Below are 16,909 nucleotides of genomic sequence, written 5' to 3' on the forward strand. Positions count from 1 at the left end.
AAACTTTAAATTTAACTTTTTTTTCTTTTTTGTAATTACAATATTGAACAGATATTTTATTTGTGCATTCTGTCTTTCTTTTCCTCTTCATTTCTATTAATGGAAGCATTTCTGAGCTGCATTTGCTGTTTACTTCAGACTGCATGTGGTCTTCTTCTCGCAACAGAAATCACATCAAATTATAGATAAACAAAGTCAAAAAATCACTCATGAAAAATCTGGGTGTTTTATGATGAAAGCCACACTGCATGCAACACCGGTTACACAACTGACGATTATTTTTGCACATCTGTGTTACATTTTTGGATGTTACATATACACTCTTTGTGTTTATGTTTCCTTGTGACCCATCCAGAAGCAGACGAGACCCTGATTGATTTTAGTCTGTATTAATGCTGTTCTAATCTGCTGTAATCTGATTAGTGTTGATCAGTAGGAGAGCTGATGTGAGCACTCAGCTCTTTACACACTTAAGCGCTGCCTCTGCTGGGATGCTGCCTCACAGTCTGAGCTCGGCAGGTTTGGCATGTTGTCGGTTCACTCACAGAGTTGCTGTTTTCCGCCTCCTTTCATCCCACGGTGCTTCACTTGGTCAGAACTGTGCAGGATGACTGTTCCCAGCTTTGTCTGTCGTAATATCAGCCCAGCAGCGCTCAGCTGGAGATGTAACCCTTCTGAATCAGTTTCTCTTTCAACTCAAATTGAAAAAATCCCCCTCATACACAGTGGGCTAAATATAGTTTAACTTTTGTTCTTATGTTCTTCATAAGTAACAACATCTCCTTTGACTCCTTCTCGTGTACTGCCACCACCTCCTTCTTTTTTGGCCTCTCCTAAACCATCTCACCCTCCTCCTTTTCTCCTTCCTCAGAGTGATCCAGGTGGGCTGTCGGTGCTCCAGCAGCTCGGTCTGGACCAAAACTCGGACTTCTCAGACTCCAGTGTGCAGCAGCGCCTGGACGAGCACCGCGAGAGGATCCGGAGGGAGATCCGCAAGGAGCTGAAGATCAAGGAGGGTGCGGAGAATCTGCGCAGGGCCACCACCGACAAGAGGAATGCCCAGCAGGTGGACTCGCAGCTCCGCAGCTCCAAGCGCAAGCTGGAGTTCCTCCACGCTCAGCTGCAGGAGCTTGACGCACACATCGTGGTCAAAGGCCCCAATGACAACAAAGGTAGCGTATCCATGGAGAAGTGGTTTTTACAAGCTACTGTGGCGCTGTGTGATGTAGCAGTTGTTCTCTTTGAAGCAGCTGGAACATATTTATAACACCATCATTTATTCATAGTTTACACCAAAAGATCAAACCAGTGGTTTTACATGTTTTATCCCATCACTACACATCACATGCACTTTTTTTATCAGTGGTGACAAATTTCCAGAGTATGTATGATATGTTTTTTAATTTATTTACCTTCTCTGCAGACATTGGTTTCAGTTATTGGGAAAAACCTGTAGACTGAAAACCTGCTTTGGTGAGAAATAAATCCAAGTGAATCAACAGTCACATTAACATATTTTAATAAAATGCAGATAGCATAGCTAAAAATAGATGTAGTGTTTGCGTTGATGGGTTATATCCATCTCATATCATGATTTTCATACCATGCTTTCATAAATTGAAACATATGGCTCCCTTAAAATCCTTCTGTGTATATGATCAGTAAGCTCAGACCAGCTTAGTGGACAACGGGCTAAAACATGTAAAATCACTGGTCTTTAGCTTTATGTGCTGCCAGAGGACAACAATGATCAACAGTAACCCGTTCTCTAACCAACCAATGACAGATACCCCTAAGTCTCCAGGGTCGGTCAGTCGGACGTCGGCCAACCAGCACCGCATCGCGGCTTTGGAGCGGCAGCTAAACATTGAGCTGAAGGTCAAACAGGGAGCAGAAAACATGATTCCAATCTATGTCAATGGAGGTAGCAAGGTACTCAACCGTCAGCTGTTACTTTTACTTTACTGCACTACAGACTCTGTAACATTTGGTCTGTGCTCCTTTGCCCTCTCCCTGATCACCTCCTGTTTTATTTAAATCCCTCCACAGGACAAGAAGCTTCTCCAGTCGGCTCAGCAGATGCTGCAGGACAGCAAGACGAAGATCGACATCATCCGCATGCAGATCCGAAAGGCCATGCAGGCCACAGAGCAGTCTGAGGAGAACCAAAGTACCTATCATTCCTTTGTTTTTTATGTTCATCCTCTCAATTCCTCTTTCATCCCACCTGCCACTCTTTCAGCTTATACACACTGCATATTTTATGATGCGGCTGGATCAATTCTTGCTTTAGAACGTAACAGTGTACAGTCTTCCAGCTCAAACACACACACACACACACACACACACACACATTGTCCATTACAGCCCTCTCACTCTCCCAGGTTAGAGCCTTATTGATGTTCCTGCATCCCCTTGATGTTGCCCAACAACTAAAAGCCATGCCTCATTTAACAGAGGTTAGAGAGGGGGCAGGTCAGATGCGGGGAGTCAGGAAGGGAGTGAGACTGAAAGGACTGAGTCAGAGATGACGACAGAGTGAAGTCGAGGGAAGGAAGGAGTCGGGAGATGAAAGAGAGAATAAGCAGGGAGAGAAAACAAAGCTCAGACCAGCAGAAAGAGCAGCAGTGATCCTGGAGAGGACAACAAGCTGACTGATTTAGACATATGCCTCTAATGAGTCGGTTTTCTCTCCGTTCTCCTTTATTTTTCTCCACATGCTCTCTCTTCATCCCTCTGCTTTTGAAGCTGCTGTAATCAGTGTTTTTATATTAACATCGCATGACTACTTGTTTGTTCATCTTTGTTTTTATGACACACAGCTTCACTGTTCTGGTTCACTCTCACCGCTCTCATTAGCATCTTTTATGGCCACAACAGAGTGACATGGCTCTAAAAACCCACTGTACCTTACCTGCTTTGCACCAGACGTCAGCAACTACGTGGTAGCTGATCATTTAGCAGTTAAAGAGCCAGATGTTTCCCTCAGGAGCTGGTGGAGACCAAAAACAGCCAAAAGAAAGTGAATACCTGACTTACTTCATTCGTCAGGTGGCCAGCAACATGTCTTCCTATGGATGCTGATGTTGCTTCCTGGCTGCTGGATGTGTTAATAGGCAAATGTAAAGATAAAAGACCAGTGTTGTGTTCACAGCCTATCAGTCGACAGTTGTTGCAGGTTTAACAGTTAATATTAGAACAGTTTCTTTGTATTCTACCCAATAATTTATTTTCCCAACAAAAACAATGTTGCATCAATATGGTGCCAGAAATGAAAGTTATGAAAAACTAATAGTTAAAATCAAGTCATGTTTCTGACTTATGCAATGGGAGGGGGTACAAACCTCACTGTATCTCCTCTGCATGTTGCTGCTGTTCATATGTTATGTGCTAAAGCTGACACCGTGTACCAGGTAAACCAGACCTGTGTGGGACGGAGCTGCGTGTGGAGGAGCTGTGGCATCACTACCGCGTGGAGCACGCCATGGCCGAGGGAGCCAAGAACATGCTGCGACTGCTGGGTGCAGGAAAGGTCCAAGACAAGAAGGCCATGGCTGAGGTCAGAGAACGGAGGGGGAGATTACACGGTTTAGAAAATAATACAGGGTTCCCACGAGATCCCACATAGTTTGCCATCACTGGAACGAAGCACAAAAGAAGCGTGTGCACATTCAAGCCTCTCTCTTTTTTTAATTGTCTGTGAGCCTCTATAAAGCCAGTTACTTCTCATTATAGAAATTCTTCGTGTTGTAACTTTAATTAACCTTGAGTCGTGTCTCAAACTATGCTGTGTTGGGTCCTTGAATTTGAGGTAATTGGACCTGGAAAGGCCTTGAAAACTTTGAATTTGATGTTTTAAGAAGTTGTGGGAACCCTGATGATAAGTGCAGTCAGTTGCTCCAATGTAGCATCAGTTGTGCTCTGATAAATGCTCATAAAATGTTTACACACCAAGTACAGAGCACTTCACATTTTGTGCTGTTGTAAATTTTATAAATATTTTGTATATTATTTACATTTTTGTAATGATTTCAACATTTTAATGTATTTATTTAGCTTTTCATTTTACACTTGGTTGTAAACTTGATACAAGATGGACAGCGCTGTCATGTCTGTGTGTTAAATATGAAGCTACAGCCAGCAACCTGTTGGTTTGACAAGACTGGAAATGTGGAAACAGCCTGGCTCTAAAGGGAATAAAGTCTGAATGAGATATGACGTGGTAATTAAGATTTTGTTACCTTTAGGCAGGACCAGCCCGTCTCCAGTCTTTGTGCAAAGCTAAGCTTAACAAGTGCTGGGTGAATTTCATATTTATCATACAGACATGAGAGTGGTGTCAGGCTTCTCATCAAAACATGAGACTCACATAATTCATTTTTCTCTTAATTATACTATCTCACATGTTTTGTTGCATATCAGTGCATTTGAATTGTGTGCCTGTATTGTTCTTTTTACTGTTAGTAGCTTATACTATTTCTACAGAAAGAAAAAGAAAGAAAAGAGAAAATAAAAAACTACCTCTCCATGATCTTCTTCTCGTTGTGCTCTGCAGGCTCAGTGCGGTCTGAGCGAGTCATCCCAGCGCCTGGACCTGCTCAGGTGCTCTCTGGAGGAGAGGCTGCTGGAGCTCCCCGAGGATCACCCCAAGGCCTGTCTCATCAAGGAGGAGCTGGTGCTGGCGTCGTCCTCAGCTTTCAGCTCCCGTCACAGCACCCCCTACGTCCATAACCAGTACAGCACCCTGAGCAAACCATCGCCTCTCACAGGTAGACGCAGAAATCACACGTAGACGTCTCCATTTTGACCTCAGTCCGTTTATGAGTATAACTGTGGAGGTGTTGAGTTTGGCTTTTCTTCCTTTTCCAGGTACGCTTCAGGTGCGTCTTTTAGGCTGCGTAGGGCTGCTGGAGGTCATCCCAGGGCGGAGCAAAGGGACCCCGGTGGTTCTTCCCTCTCACTCTCCAGGAGACGGACGCTCCTCCTTCAAGCTGAGCGGCCTCTACAGCCGCAGCACCAGCAGCATGAGCCTTAAGATCCCCGGCAAGACCGATGAGCTCTCCTGTAAGTGTGTCTGTTCTTATTCTGAACAGATAAGCCTCAAATATAAAACATTTGTGTTGTTCACAGTTTATAATATGTATCATAATGTGGACTAATCATACGTTTCGTCTTGTGTTTTACAGCGGAGGTGAGCGCAGTGCTGAAGCTGGAGAACACAGTGGTGGGTCAGACGGCTTGGAGAACAGTTGGAGAACAGGCCTGGGATCAGACCTTCACTGTAGAACTGGAGAGGGTAAGATACAGTAAACCTGCAGCGTGTTACATGTCTTGTGTAACTCACAGAGAGAGAGTGATTCAGCCTAATCTCGGTTTTAATCTAAATGTATGTCCCCACACACCCAAAAGTACTTGTGTTTTATGCTGCAAAAAGACACTGATCACCATGTTTTAGAGTAAAAGATCTTGTAATGAATGCTGCTTTGTTTTGAAGAGAGTAGAAAAATGGAGAGAAAATGGAAATGAGCTGCTGATTATGCATCAAGTCCATGTAAATAAGTGAATATATAAGAAGTGTTATTCTCACATTTTCAAAGATAAAAGCCGACAATAATCAGCCCTAGACACAGAGTTTTTGTGAGTCATGAGAATGTCTCTAGTTTAGATCCTGTTTCGTTAATGGTAATCCTGAAACAGAACCACAGACTTAGAGTTTTAAAATCTAAAATATTGATGCTGGACCAGTGAACAAGTCTTCATGTCACATTCCTGGTGTGTTTTGTGTGATTAGTCCAGAGAGATGGAGATAGCTGTGTATTGGAGAGATTACCGCTCCCTGTGCGCTCTGAAGTACCTGAAGCTGGAAGAGTTCTTGGACAACCAAAGACACAGAGTCCAGCTGGAGCTGGAGCCGCGGGGGCTGCTGCTGGCTGAGGTACCGGACACACACAACAACAATAAACACACATCGTCAACCATCAACATCTTGTTATGAGTTGTTTGATAGGAATAACACATCAGAAATATTCTCAGCTCCTTGTAGCCTGTATTTGCAGACACACGCTTACTGTAGTTGTTGTTCCAGGTGACCTTCTTTAACCCGGTGATAGAGAGAGGCCGACGACTCCAGAGGCAGAAGAAGGTCTTCTCTAAACAGCACGGTATGTTCAAGTGACAGCCTTCTGTCATAAACCTCAAAACTCACAGTCTGACTTCAAGGAAAGTCACTTGATGTTTTTGTTCACTGGTGAAATTGTTTCCAGGCACCAGGTGTCTTACACGGTTCCCTCTGGTCTTTTAATCAGTTCAGGTGATTTGGTAAATCTGAGAAAAGTAACTGTGGCTTTGAAAGATACTAAAAGTGAAATTACTGCCTTCAAAAATGTGTTAAATTTTAATTTTGAATTAACGACATTAACAAGTTTTAACTGAAGTGCGACAATTTAAAGCAAATTGGGAATCAGGAGCAAAAGAAACAGATCAATGTGTGTGTAAATGTGTGGCTGTAGCTCAGGTGCTTGAGCAGATCATCCATTAATGATGTTTCAGTTTCAGTCTCTTTCTGTCCATGTGTCAATGTGTCCTTTAGCAAGGCACTGAATTACTGTAATATACATCAGTTATTATTATATTAGAATAATATTTTTTAAGTTATAAAATTGTATTATTATTTATTATTATTTTAATTTAATTAATTATGCTATTAATATTATTAATATTATATTATATATATATATATATATATATATATATATATAATATATATATATTCGCTTAGCAGGAAACTGAGATTAGAATAAATTGGAATAATATTTGTGACTCAACTTGTAAGTCAACTCAAACAGGATTTCCTTGTAGCTTTATCAGTATCAGACACAAACGGATATGATCTCACCTGTTGTGTTTTTAGAAAATAAGTGTAGCTCATATAAGCTACTTCTATTTTCCACTGTCTTCATGTGTGAACCAGCTACTTTTTGCTGTTATTCATAAACACTGAAAACACTGCGGATAGCAGAGAAATACGTCAGAGTTCATTTTATCGTGTGTCACCTAGCAACAGTGTTTGCATAATTAAGAGTAATTAACACTTGAAAGCCAAGCATATCATCATGGATGTATTTTTATGTCGGATGACTCTCTTGAAGGAATCTGGGAGATCAAACCGCCAACCCAGGGATCAGCGACCTACCACCTGAGTCACTCCTCCATGCTGCAATTATGACTTTATCAATTAAATATGAAGAAAGAAATAGCACAATTAAAATAAAATATTTATAATATATGATATAGCGATCTGCTGGATAGTAACTGTCTGTAAGAAGTAAGGCAAAACGCAGCCGCAGTGAGGCAATGCTGATTTCACTGGTCAACCTCATACAGGGTGAGAGCAGAGGGGGAGAGCAGAAGTTTCACAAGTGCACAGAAGCAGCCTGAGTGTGAGAACAAGGACTCAAAGTGAACCACAGCAACAGTCTGAGTGCAGACGAACGGTTCAGAGCAGCAGCAGAGGAAATTTGTGTTCGAGCAGGGGATGTTTTAGAGAGAGAGAGAGAGAGGGAGAGAGGGCAGGGGGTTTAAAGGAAAGCATTACAAAATCTGAACGTAAAGAATTAATGCTTTCAAAATGAAAGACCGCGCTCGTGAATACAGATAGGAAAGAAACTACTTACTCTGATAATTGAACAACAACCTAAACGGAGCGGTTTACCCATCCTGCGCGCCATGCTTAATGCCTGCTACGTTCAGAGGGGGTTATAGCCAAAACGGTTGAGAAGCGCTGCCGCAGATAAAGTGTTAATGGCTCCCGGTACTCTCTGGAACTGGGATTATAAACATTCACAGGAAGTGCAAACCCAGGTCATGACACAGCTCAGTTGTCTCGCATCATTAAAAGCTACAGGAGGACACCATCAGGTGCTGAAGTTTGCATGAATGGATACACACAGACGGAAATGAGTCGTCGCTGTATTAATGTTTGACTTTTAGTTTATCCGCTGTGTGTGTTTCAGGTAAAGCCTTCCTGCGTGCTCGCCAGATGAACGTGGACATCGCCACCTGGGTCCGCCTGCTGAGGAACGCCATCCCCAGTGGAAGCAACACATCTGCCTATACACCCAGTTTCACAAGCAACACACTCGCACACAGCACGGGGTATGTAACCTACAGTATGTACCTGCTGATTGACAACAACCACTTCAAAGTGCATCTAATTACTTTTTGATTTGAAGCACATTTAAGTGTTTAAACTAAATCCTACATTCAGGAACCATTTTCACAGAAAACTATTATTTGTTGCGTATAGCCGTTTGAATCCACAACACTGTATTCATGCACAGTAATTTCCTCTTTTTCACACATTGATCGTTTTCCTCCACACCGTCAATTGATTTTCATTGTCAGCGAAGAGCTTTTATTTGTGCCTGTGCAACTTAAAATCAGATTTTTGTGTTTGTTTGCGTTGCAGAGAAATCTCAGTGGAGAAGCTGAACCTGGGCAGCGACTCTCCTCCCAAGCCTGAGATCAGGAGAGATGTGGTGGATGCACCGGCTCTCTCGGTGAGTGAGACGGGAAGAGAGGGACGAAGGCCAAAGAGGAAGGGAAGCAGACAGAGGATTTTCAGACAGGGGAAAGATGGGAATCTTTACACTATCATGTTACTACTTTGCTCAGTTCCTACCTGCAGCCTTTGGCTTGGAAACAGTGCTCCAGTCATAGGCCACTGCACCGTGAGCTGCAGTGAAATCTAAGACAGGGTCCTGACAGCAGGGAGAAAGTAGAGGATGAATAATTAGAGAAATAGAGAACTGAAAACTCAAGGAGACAGCTTTAATGAGACATAATTGGATGGAGGGGAGCTTTAATTTGATCAAGGCCAAATCCGTGTTAGTTTCCCAGTGTGAAGAACACACAATCTGCAGAGGGCGATAATGTGGCCGAGGAAAGGAGAAAAGATGAAGTGCTCTAGAGTGAGAGAGAGAGAAAGAAAGAAGAGGGGAGAAGGAAATCAACTGACAGAGAAACATAGGATAAAGGAAAAAAATAAGTTACTCCCAACAAAACAGGATTGTAGAAATCAAAGTAACAAACAAAAGTTCAACTTTTACAGTGATTTTTTACGAGTCTGACCGTTGGTTTCTTCCACATTCATACTCCTCTAAAATCATATCTCATATCGACTCTTTCTCATTTTAAACAACTTTTTAATTCATGAAATATATTTTGATCTCAAACATTATTTGTGTTGTTTTACAATCTACCATATCTCTGCATTTTGAGTCTTTTAATTTAATTAAAAAGTGGTTTTTGATACCTAGTAAAAAAAAATATTGGTTTTATATGTGATTTGCTCATATCTCTATATACTTAAGAAAAGTAAGTATGATTAAGTGTATAATGAAACTGGAGTTAAGAAATCCTTAATTCTATACAGTTTACAATAGATTTTGACATCTGTGCTTCAGTGTGATGATTTCCACTCATATATTGCTCACATTTGGTTTCAGACATTTCCTATTTCAACATCATTTATAGCTTTGTTTTGTAAATTTGTGACACAGTCACCAAATTTAGAGAAAGTCAGTTAAAATCAAATCAACCCCTTTAGTTTTAAGACGTTTCCTTTTATACATTTTTTCATATTCTCACCACCACAAAATAAATAAATAATAATAAATAAAGTTTTGGAAACCTTACATAATATATGTATAAAATAATGGGCTTAACACTGAGTCTTGAGGAACCTCGTAAGTTACTCTCAATAAATTTGAATTAATATTACATAATAATTTTATAATTGGAAGAAAGAGACTCATCTCATCACATATTTTTATTTATTTATTTATTTTTATTACATTCTGAGTCATTACATTTACACGGTGTGCCTTGTGCAACATGCTTTGGCAATGCAGTGCTTAATTATGGTCATGGCAATGAAACAAATTTTAATTTCAGGGACCGGAGAAACAGACAGACACAGAATTAGACCAGCACAGAGAGAGTCGGAGGGGGAGAGGGCCTGTGGCAGATGGTGTGTTCAACGGGGTTGAAGTATTATGGGATTAATTACTCTGATGTTTTTTAGAGAACTAATTAGCAGTGAGGAAGGAGTGGAGAGGACAGGAAGAGGGGAGGAGTGAGGCTGTCGGCCAGCAGGGGATCTGGCAGCCGGACACGATGAGCTTCAATAACTGTCTGTTTGTCTGCTTTTACTGAAGGTCGTTACAGATGTTGGCAATCATTTTGTCCTCATTTCTCCCTCCTTTTTCTGTGTCTCCCTTGTTGGCGTTTTCCCCCTCTTATTTCACTGGTGTTCCCGCTTCCCCTTCCGTCTCCGTCCTCCTCGTCTCTGTGGTGTTTCACAGGAACAGACGCCGGTCATTGAGCCCCCGTCCACAGCGGGAGTTCACCCTGTTCACGAGCAGCCAACTAGATCGCTGTCCCAGAACTCCTTACGCAGGTGCAGAAACACACGCGAGGACCTGTCTCTCTCTCTCACACACACACACACACGTATATATACACATAGAAACCACACCTGAGCATATCTTTTTGCAATATGGCCAACACAGCTTGACACCAGAAACACACCCCCGCACACAATCTGGTGCTGTGCTGTAACTTCTTTCTTTTTTTTTAAAAAAAAAAACGATAGTGAAGCCAAGTCACCATCATTGTGGATTGTAGCATATGTCAAGAAATACTCGCTGAGACACAGAATAAACACTGCGTTTATCCTGTGGACGTCATAGGATGTGTGTTTTTCTGATGCATCATGTTATGTTATGTCGCATGCACCGGCTGTAATCTGCCTGTAATCTTGATCTCAGACCCAGCAGAGGCCCTCTTTGCCTGCAGGACTTCAAGCTGATAGCAGTGCTCGGCAGGGGCCACTTTGGAAAGGTACTCATGCTTCGTTTATCCTCACGAGAAACAACAAAACCCCTTACGCTGCTGATTTAAAGGCCACGTCTGCGAATCAATATTTCTTTTAACAACAGATCAAATGACTAATGTGAATAGAATTACTCGTAGTGATGAAACCCACAGAGAATTATCACTTGGCTCTGCAGTTCCTCTCAGAAAGACAGAGTTTTAGCGTCTTTCAGTTGCAGAGTTAATGTTTTGATTCACTCTCTCAGCTCTCATCAGCCTTGTTGTTATTGACAACGCTCTGATAAACCCACTCAGCACCAAACAGAAGATAGACGCAGTTGGCGACTAGCTGAGGGCCACAGTGGAGCGTTTAGCAGCTGAAGAGGCGGATGTTGCCCTCAGGAGCTGGTGGAGACCAAGCACAAATCTAAAAGGACAGAAACAACTGTAAATAAACGCTGATGTTGCTCCCTGTCTGCCGGATGTGCTGCCACCAAAAACTAAATTAATGCAGGTTTAGATTTTATCTCCTGGAAATGACTTCTTCTCTCTCAGACGGTTGAACACCGCCTTCTTGCACCATAATGAAATACGCTACTGACGTTTCATCTCATTGTTATTTAAAGCTCAGGCTGGCTGATAATTTATTTTTTTATTAACAAAATTCCATAAAAAGACGAAAACCAACAGAGAACTGATCTAATACCAACAAAGCCTGATTTATCTTATTCCTCTGTGTCATAGAGCTCCATTGTTAAAAACACATCGGGGAGCCACAGTGTTGCATGTTCCTTCATGAACACAACCACCTTTTCTAAATATTCACTATAAAAATTAATACGCCACTAAAAATAGTCCCAATAAATGCATCATTTATTCTGTATGAATAATGTTTGCCAGAAACTACAAATGCCCAGCTGTTTTAGGAAAACGCTGAACTAAAAATGGAAATATATATACTTGTGACGTGTTTTTAAATAATCGTAAATGGTGAAGTGATTAATGAAGCTTTCTCTGGACTCTTCAGGTGCTGCTGTCTGAGTACAAAATGACCGGCAGCCTTTACGCCATCAAAGCCCTAAAGAAGGGAGACATCGTTGCGCGGGATGAGGTGGAAAGGTAACTGTACGACACAGCACATGGCGACCTCAAGCAAAGTCTCTGCTGCACAACACGAGTTCATTCACCTCATAATTACACCTCGTAATGTTCAGTAATTACTGTCTCATTCGCAACCCCCCCCCTCGCCCCCCTCCCTCCTCTTGTCTGTCTCCAGTCTGATGTGTGAGAAGCGGATCTTTGAGACCGTCAACGGCTCCCACCACCCCTTCCTGGTCAACCTGTTTGCATGTTTCCAGACACCAGAACATGTGTGTTTTGTCATGGAGTACACGGCAGGAGGAGACCTCATGATGCACATACATGCAGACGTCTTCTCTGAGCCACGTGCTGTGTGAGTTCTGCTGAGAGAGAGAGTGTGTGTGTGTGTGTGTGTGTGTGATACAGAGAACAGACATTTACTGGAAAGCTCCATGCTCTATGTGTCTATGTCCGCAGTTTCCCATTACTGTATGAAGTGTGAATATGTCGTGGTGTGTAATGTTCTGCTCGCCGTGTGTCCGACAGGTTCTACTCAGCTTGTGTGGTCTTGGGTCTGCAGTTTCTTCATGACCACAAGATTGTGTATCGGTGAGTAGTTGGATCGTTTTCCGACACGCACTCACTCTCTTTTCTCAACACTCGATATTTGGCGTAAATCCCATTCTTTTCCTCATCAGGGATCTTAAACTGGACAACCTGCTGCTCGACACCAAGGGTTTTGTGAAGATAGCAGACTTTGGTCTCTGTAAAGAAGGTGAGTATCCATTATTTATTAGGCACTTTGGCATCCTACAGCACCAGATGAGGAGAAGTTCCATATATACAACGTCTCTCATCACTCTCACAGTCAATAACGGTCTGTCTTCACCCTGTCTTGTCTCTGAACCTCTCCCTCGTACCAAGGCATGGGTTTTGGGGACAGGACCAGTACCTTCTGCGGGACCCCTGAGTTTCTGGCCCCAGAGGTGCTGACGGACACGTCGTACACCAGAGCAGTTGACTGGTGGGGGCTCGGGGTACTCATCTACGAGATGTTGGTCGGAGAGGTGAGAATACGGAGTTAGAACACATAAAAATGATTAATTAATTAATTGATTAATTTCAGTTGTGAGTGTGACTTCTGTAAACAGAGACGTTTGGTAACATCTGCAGCCAGACTCATTAAAAGCAGAACTCTTACTATAAAACTATATTTCATACTTGATGGGAGTTTTAATTACAGAAACACTGGCACTAAGAATACAACTGGTGAGAGACTAATAGTCTGTTGACAGTAATTCTACCAGGATAACCCAGATAATATTCAAATCAAGAATAAATGAATTCTCTAATAATAAGAAGTATGTGTTATTTTCTCATTTCAGAGCTTTTGAAAATTGTGCATGATTAAAATAAAGTGCTGAATTGTTCAAAAATAGAAATAGTCCTGAAAAGTGTAGCTTGAGTTTCTTTTTCTTTAGTTATCATCTGAACCGTCTCAACCGTTTTATAATAAACAGTGTCAACACATCTTTACGAGTGAACAGTTTTAACACGTCTTTCTCTTATGGCCGACTCCCCGACTTATGTCTCCAACGTTGTCTATCGTGATTGGCTGAGTAGCATCACCTGACATAAAGTGTCATAAAGTTCAGAGAAGCTGCGTGGGTTAAAATAGAAACGCTCCGTCAAAGTTTAATAATCCTCAATAATTTATAGGTTATACAGTAGGTGCAGGTCCTGCCTACAGTCTGCCTGTTGGTGACCTCTGCTGCACATCTTAGTTCTGAGTGCATGAAATTTTACCCTGTGCCGACTTCACAGTTAGGCTAAAGGGAAAACTGTTAGCGCTCCAAGATAAACAACAAACTGTGTGTTCGGAGAGCTCGAGGTGCTTGAGCCGCTGAGGGGAGGAGGTGGACGGGTCTTGACGGGCAGGTCTGGCTTCAGGGGCTAAGTCCAGGTTGAGCTTCAGGTGGTGCCTGACAGTAACGACCAGGCAGGCAGTGCGGTGTGCCTCCACCTGAGTGTCAGATGGGTGGGGGGGGGGTAAATATTTGAAAGAGTTGTAATATTTGACATATATTATTAAAGTCCCCGTCCACTCAAAAATTTGTTTTGCTTGTTGTTACTTGGATATTTGAGCAGAATGATGGATGTGCAGAATTTGACACTTGGAGGCTGTTTTCACATTCATCTGCAGAAGGAGGAAAATTTCTCTGAGCTCACCTTTAAAATCCGAGGAAAAACATGTCAGACACAAATAATTATCCAGAGCAGAATATTTGTATAAGTCTCTTCTGGAGAGGAGGCAGTTTGGACAGTTGTGATATTGTAATGCAGCGTAAAATAATGTGTGTCTGTTTCTTTCAGTCTCCGTTCCCCGGTGATGATGAGGAGGAGGTTTTCGACAGCATCGTGAACGATGAAGTGCGCTACCCTCGCTTCCTCTCCACCGAGGCCATCGCCATCATGAGACGGGTGAGACTCACTTTCTGCTCCTGGCTGACTTACACTCACTCTTTTATTCTTATATCTCTTTCTTTTGCTAGGCACGTTAGAAATTTAAAGGTATAAATGTCAAGATTATGTTATATATATATATAAACCTGGAGGAGCTGACGGTAACAGTGGTGAAAACATCAACTCCCATGATCATACGCCACTTCATGACGTCGCCCCGTCGTCCTCTTTTGTTATTGTTTTGAATGAGAAACCCCTAAAGGCAGAAGTTACATCCTGTGCATTTAAGCTCTATATATGACAACATCTTTTAAGCCTCTTATCACAAAGAACACTGATGTCAAACATGTTTTCTGGCACTGTTTGTTGTTTCTCGGCTGCTAGTTGTTGAGAAGGAATCCTGAAAGACGTCTGGGCTCTGGAGAGAAGGACGCTGAAGACGTCAAGAAACAACCTTTCTTCAGGGTGAGTCGGTGTTTTAAAGCTTTTCTCCTTATTCCTGTTTTTTGTTTTTTTTAATGTTCATGATGAAGGAACTTGATGTTTATACTAAACTGAATATATGTCATGTAGGGTATGGACTGGGAGGCACTTCTTCAGAGGGAAGTCCCGCCTCCGTTTGTCCCGACCATCGGAGGAAAAGAAGACGTCAGTAATTTCGACATGGAGTTCACAGCCGAGGCTCCGGCCCTCACGCCGCCCCGCGAGCGCCGCACCCTCTCCCGCAAGGAACAGGACTACTTCAAGGATTTTGACTACGTCTCCGACCTCTGCTAGGGTCAGGGGTCATGGGGTTACTAGCTGCCCACTGCCAGCCACAGACTCTGAAAGGAGACTAAGAAGTACAGGCTGACTCTCTGCCCTGCGAAGGCAGAGAGGAACTCGATGGTGACGAGAGGCGAGGATCGCTCTCCCTCTTTCCTCTTTCTCTCTCTTTCTCTCTCTCTCTCTCTCTCTCTCTCTCTCTCTCTCTCTGTGTGTCTGTGTTTGTGACGGGGTGAAGGACTGGCTGGGCCGAGAGTGTGCGAACGGGGATCAGTGGAGTCCGATCGTGTGTCACACAAACGCAGTGCCACGGATCCGCTGACCTCCAGACAATCTGGAGTGGCTTTTAGAGGAGGAGGAAGTTATGATGATGACAGAAGATAATCCAGATTATGAAACAAATGGAAGATGATGGATCCTGCTGTTTGCCCCGCCCGGCAACAAGTGAAGCATAATAAAAAAAAAAAAAAAAAAGAATCAGTGATTGTACTGAAATGCTCCAAGAGCCTCAAAATCCCAGAATGAGAGAGAGAGAAAAGTGATTAATTAGAGAGGAAGCTGTTTGTCTTTTTTCTTCCTGCACTTGTGCTATTCTCTTGTCCCTTTATCTCTGCTGTTTGTTGCTGCTCAGTGTGTGTGTGTGTGTGTGTGTGTGTGTGTGTGTGTGTGTGTGTGTGTGTGTGTGTGTGTGTGTGTGTGTGTGTCGCTGTGTACGGTGTCCCTGCCTCAGTCATGAATGTATCCACAGTTACAATCATGCACCACCTGTACATGAACACAAGGGGGAGCCAGAGGAGAGAGAAACCTCTGCTTATTTTTCAGAGCTGCCTGTTGATTGTGTCAAAGAGAGGCAGAGGAGGTGGGGGATTTGAACGGAGAGGGAGGGGAGTTAGATGCAGTTTGTGTGTCTGTATCTCAGATAGGACGCCTCTTCATTGTCCTCTCTTTCTGTCTTTCAGTACAACACTGATTTTTAACTACAATCAATTCTCAATGGCAAAAAGCTTTTACAAATTCTGTTTCTGTTTTTGTGATTTTAGAGTTTTTTTTCCCCCGTTTGTTTCCTCTTTTGTCGTTTGCTGGTGAAACGTGTTGGAACTGTGACTCAGTAAAGATGTGAACCCAACACAGAGGCATTGATCATTTATTGTCCTTGGTTATATTTCCATTCGGATTTTTTCTCTAATTTTTGTTAACAAATCTTTTTTTTGTAAATATAAAACAACAGGTACAAATGATTCAAATTGTTTGCGTACACGTGCACGTACATCCTGAAGTGCAGCCTCGCTGTAGGCTCTTACACAGACATAATGTCTTTTACCTTGTGGGCACATCTTCAGTTTAGATTTCCTGTTTGACAAAATTGCAAGTAGTAAAAAGTGTTATTTGAGCTCTCTGGTTTTGTGTACCTGTAGCCAGTTAGCAGCTTCTTGAGGCAACGTTGCAAATCAAACCAAAGCGCAAAATATCATAGACTTGCTGAGATAAGTAAATCAGTGATGAGGAAGATGACTGCATCAGAACAGCATCTTATCACAGAGCAGCTGAGAAGAGAAACCCAGGCTCATAATATGTTATTGTACTGATGTTGAGGGTGGGGGATAGATCAGACTACGGCGACAGATGTTAAAAAAATTAAAAACCTTGAAACTTCATGTTCCTTACAAACTACAGGATGAGTCATGATCATTAGTCATACAATGCTCAGTAACATAGAAATTATGTT

The 16,909-nt window shown here is 42.5% G+C and overlaps 1 protein-coding gene across 3 annotated transcripts in view; it reads left to right on the top strand.

Annotated features, from left to right (window-relative positions):
• Positions 1-16,628, top strand: part of LOC111223718 (serine/threonine-protein kinase N1-like) — a 33,424-nt gene extending 16,796 nt beyond the window's left edge. For 2 of the 3 annotated variants that reach the window (XM_022747963.1, XM_022747962.1), the window contains exons 2-22: positions 872-1,172; positions 1,787-1,932; positions 2,050-2,170; positions 3,414-3,559; positions 4,556-4,769; positions 4,870-5,064; positions 5,187-5,296; positions 5,792-5,935; positions 6,086-6,161; positions 8,013-8,154; positions 8,468-8,558; positions 10,365-10,459; positions 10,830-10,902; positions 11,903-11,994; positions 12,152-12,328; positions 12,502-12,564; positions 12,654-12,730; positions 12,880-13,022; positions 14,329-14,436; positions 14,803-14,883; positions 14,992-16,628. In XM_022747963.1, coding sequence (XP_022603684.1) covers positions 872-1,172; positions 1,787-1,932; positions 2,050-2,170; positions 3,414-3,559; positions 4,556-4,769; positions 4,870-5,064; positions 5,187-5,296; positions 5,792-5,935; positions 6,086-6,161; positions 8,013-8,154; positions 8,468-8,558; positions 10,365-10,459; positions 10,830-10,902; positions 11,903-11,994; positions 12,152-12,328; positions 12,502-12,564; positions 12,654-12,730; positions 12,880-13,022; positions 14,329-14,436; positions 14,803-14,883; positions 14,992-15,195 — 2,799 coding nt within the window. In that variant the 3' untranslated portion in view covers positions 15,196-16,628. The remainder of the gene's footprint in view (positions 1-871; positions 1,173-1,786; positions 1,933-2,049; positions 2,171-3,413; positions 3,560-4,555; positions 4,770-4,869; positions 5,065-5,186; positions 5,297-5,791; positions 5,936-6,085; positions 6,162-8,012; positions 8,155-8,467; positions 8,559-10,364; positions 10,460-10,829; positions 10,903-11,902; positions 11,995-12,151; positions 12,329-12,501; positions 12,565-12,653; positions 12,731-12,879; positions 13,023-14,328; positions 14,437-14,802; positions 14,884-14,991) is intronic. The other variant, XM_022747964.1, reaches the window with a different exon arrangement.
• The last annotated feature ends 281 nt before the right edge of the window (positions 16,629-16,909 follow it).

Source organism: Seriola dumerili, unplaced genomic scaffold (assembly GCF_002260705.1).
Source record: "Seriola dumerili isolate Sdu_G_001 unplaced genomic scaffold, Sdu_1.0 BDQW01000113.1, whole genome shotgun sequence".
Classification (NCBI taxonomy): Eukaryota; Metazoa; Chordata; class Actinopteri; order Carangiformes; family Carangidae; genus Seriola; species Seriola dumerili.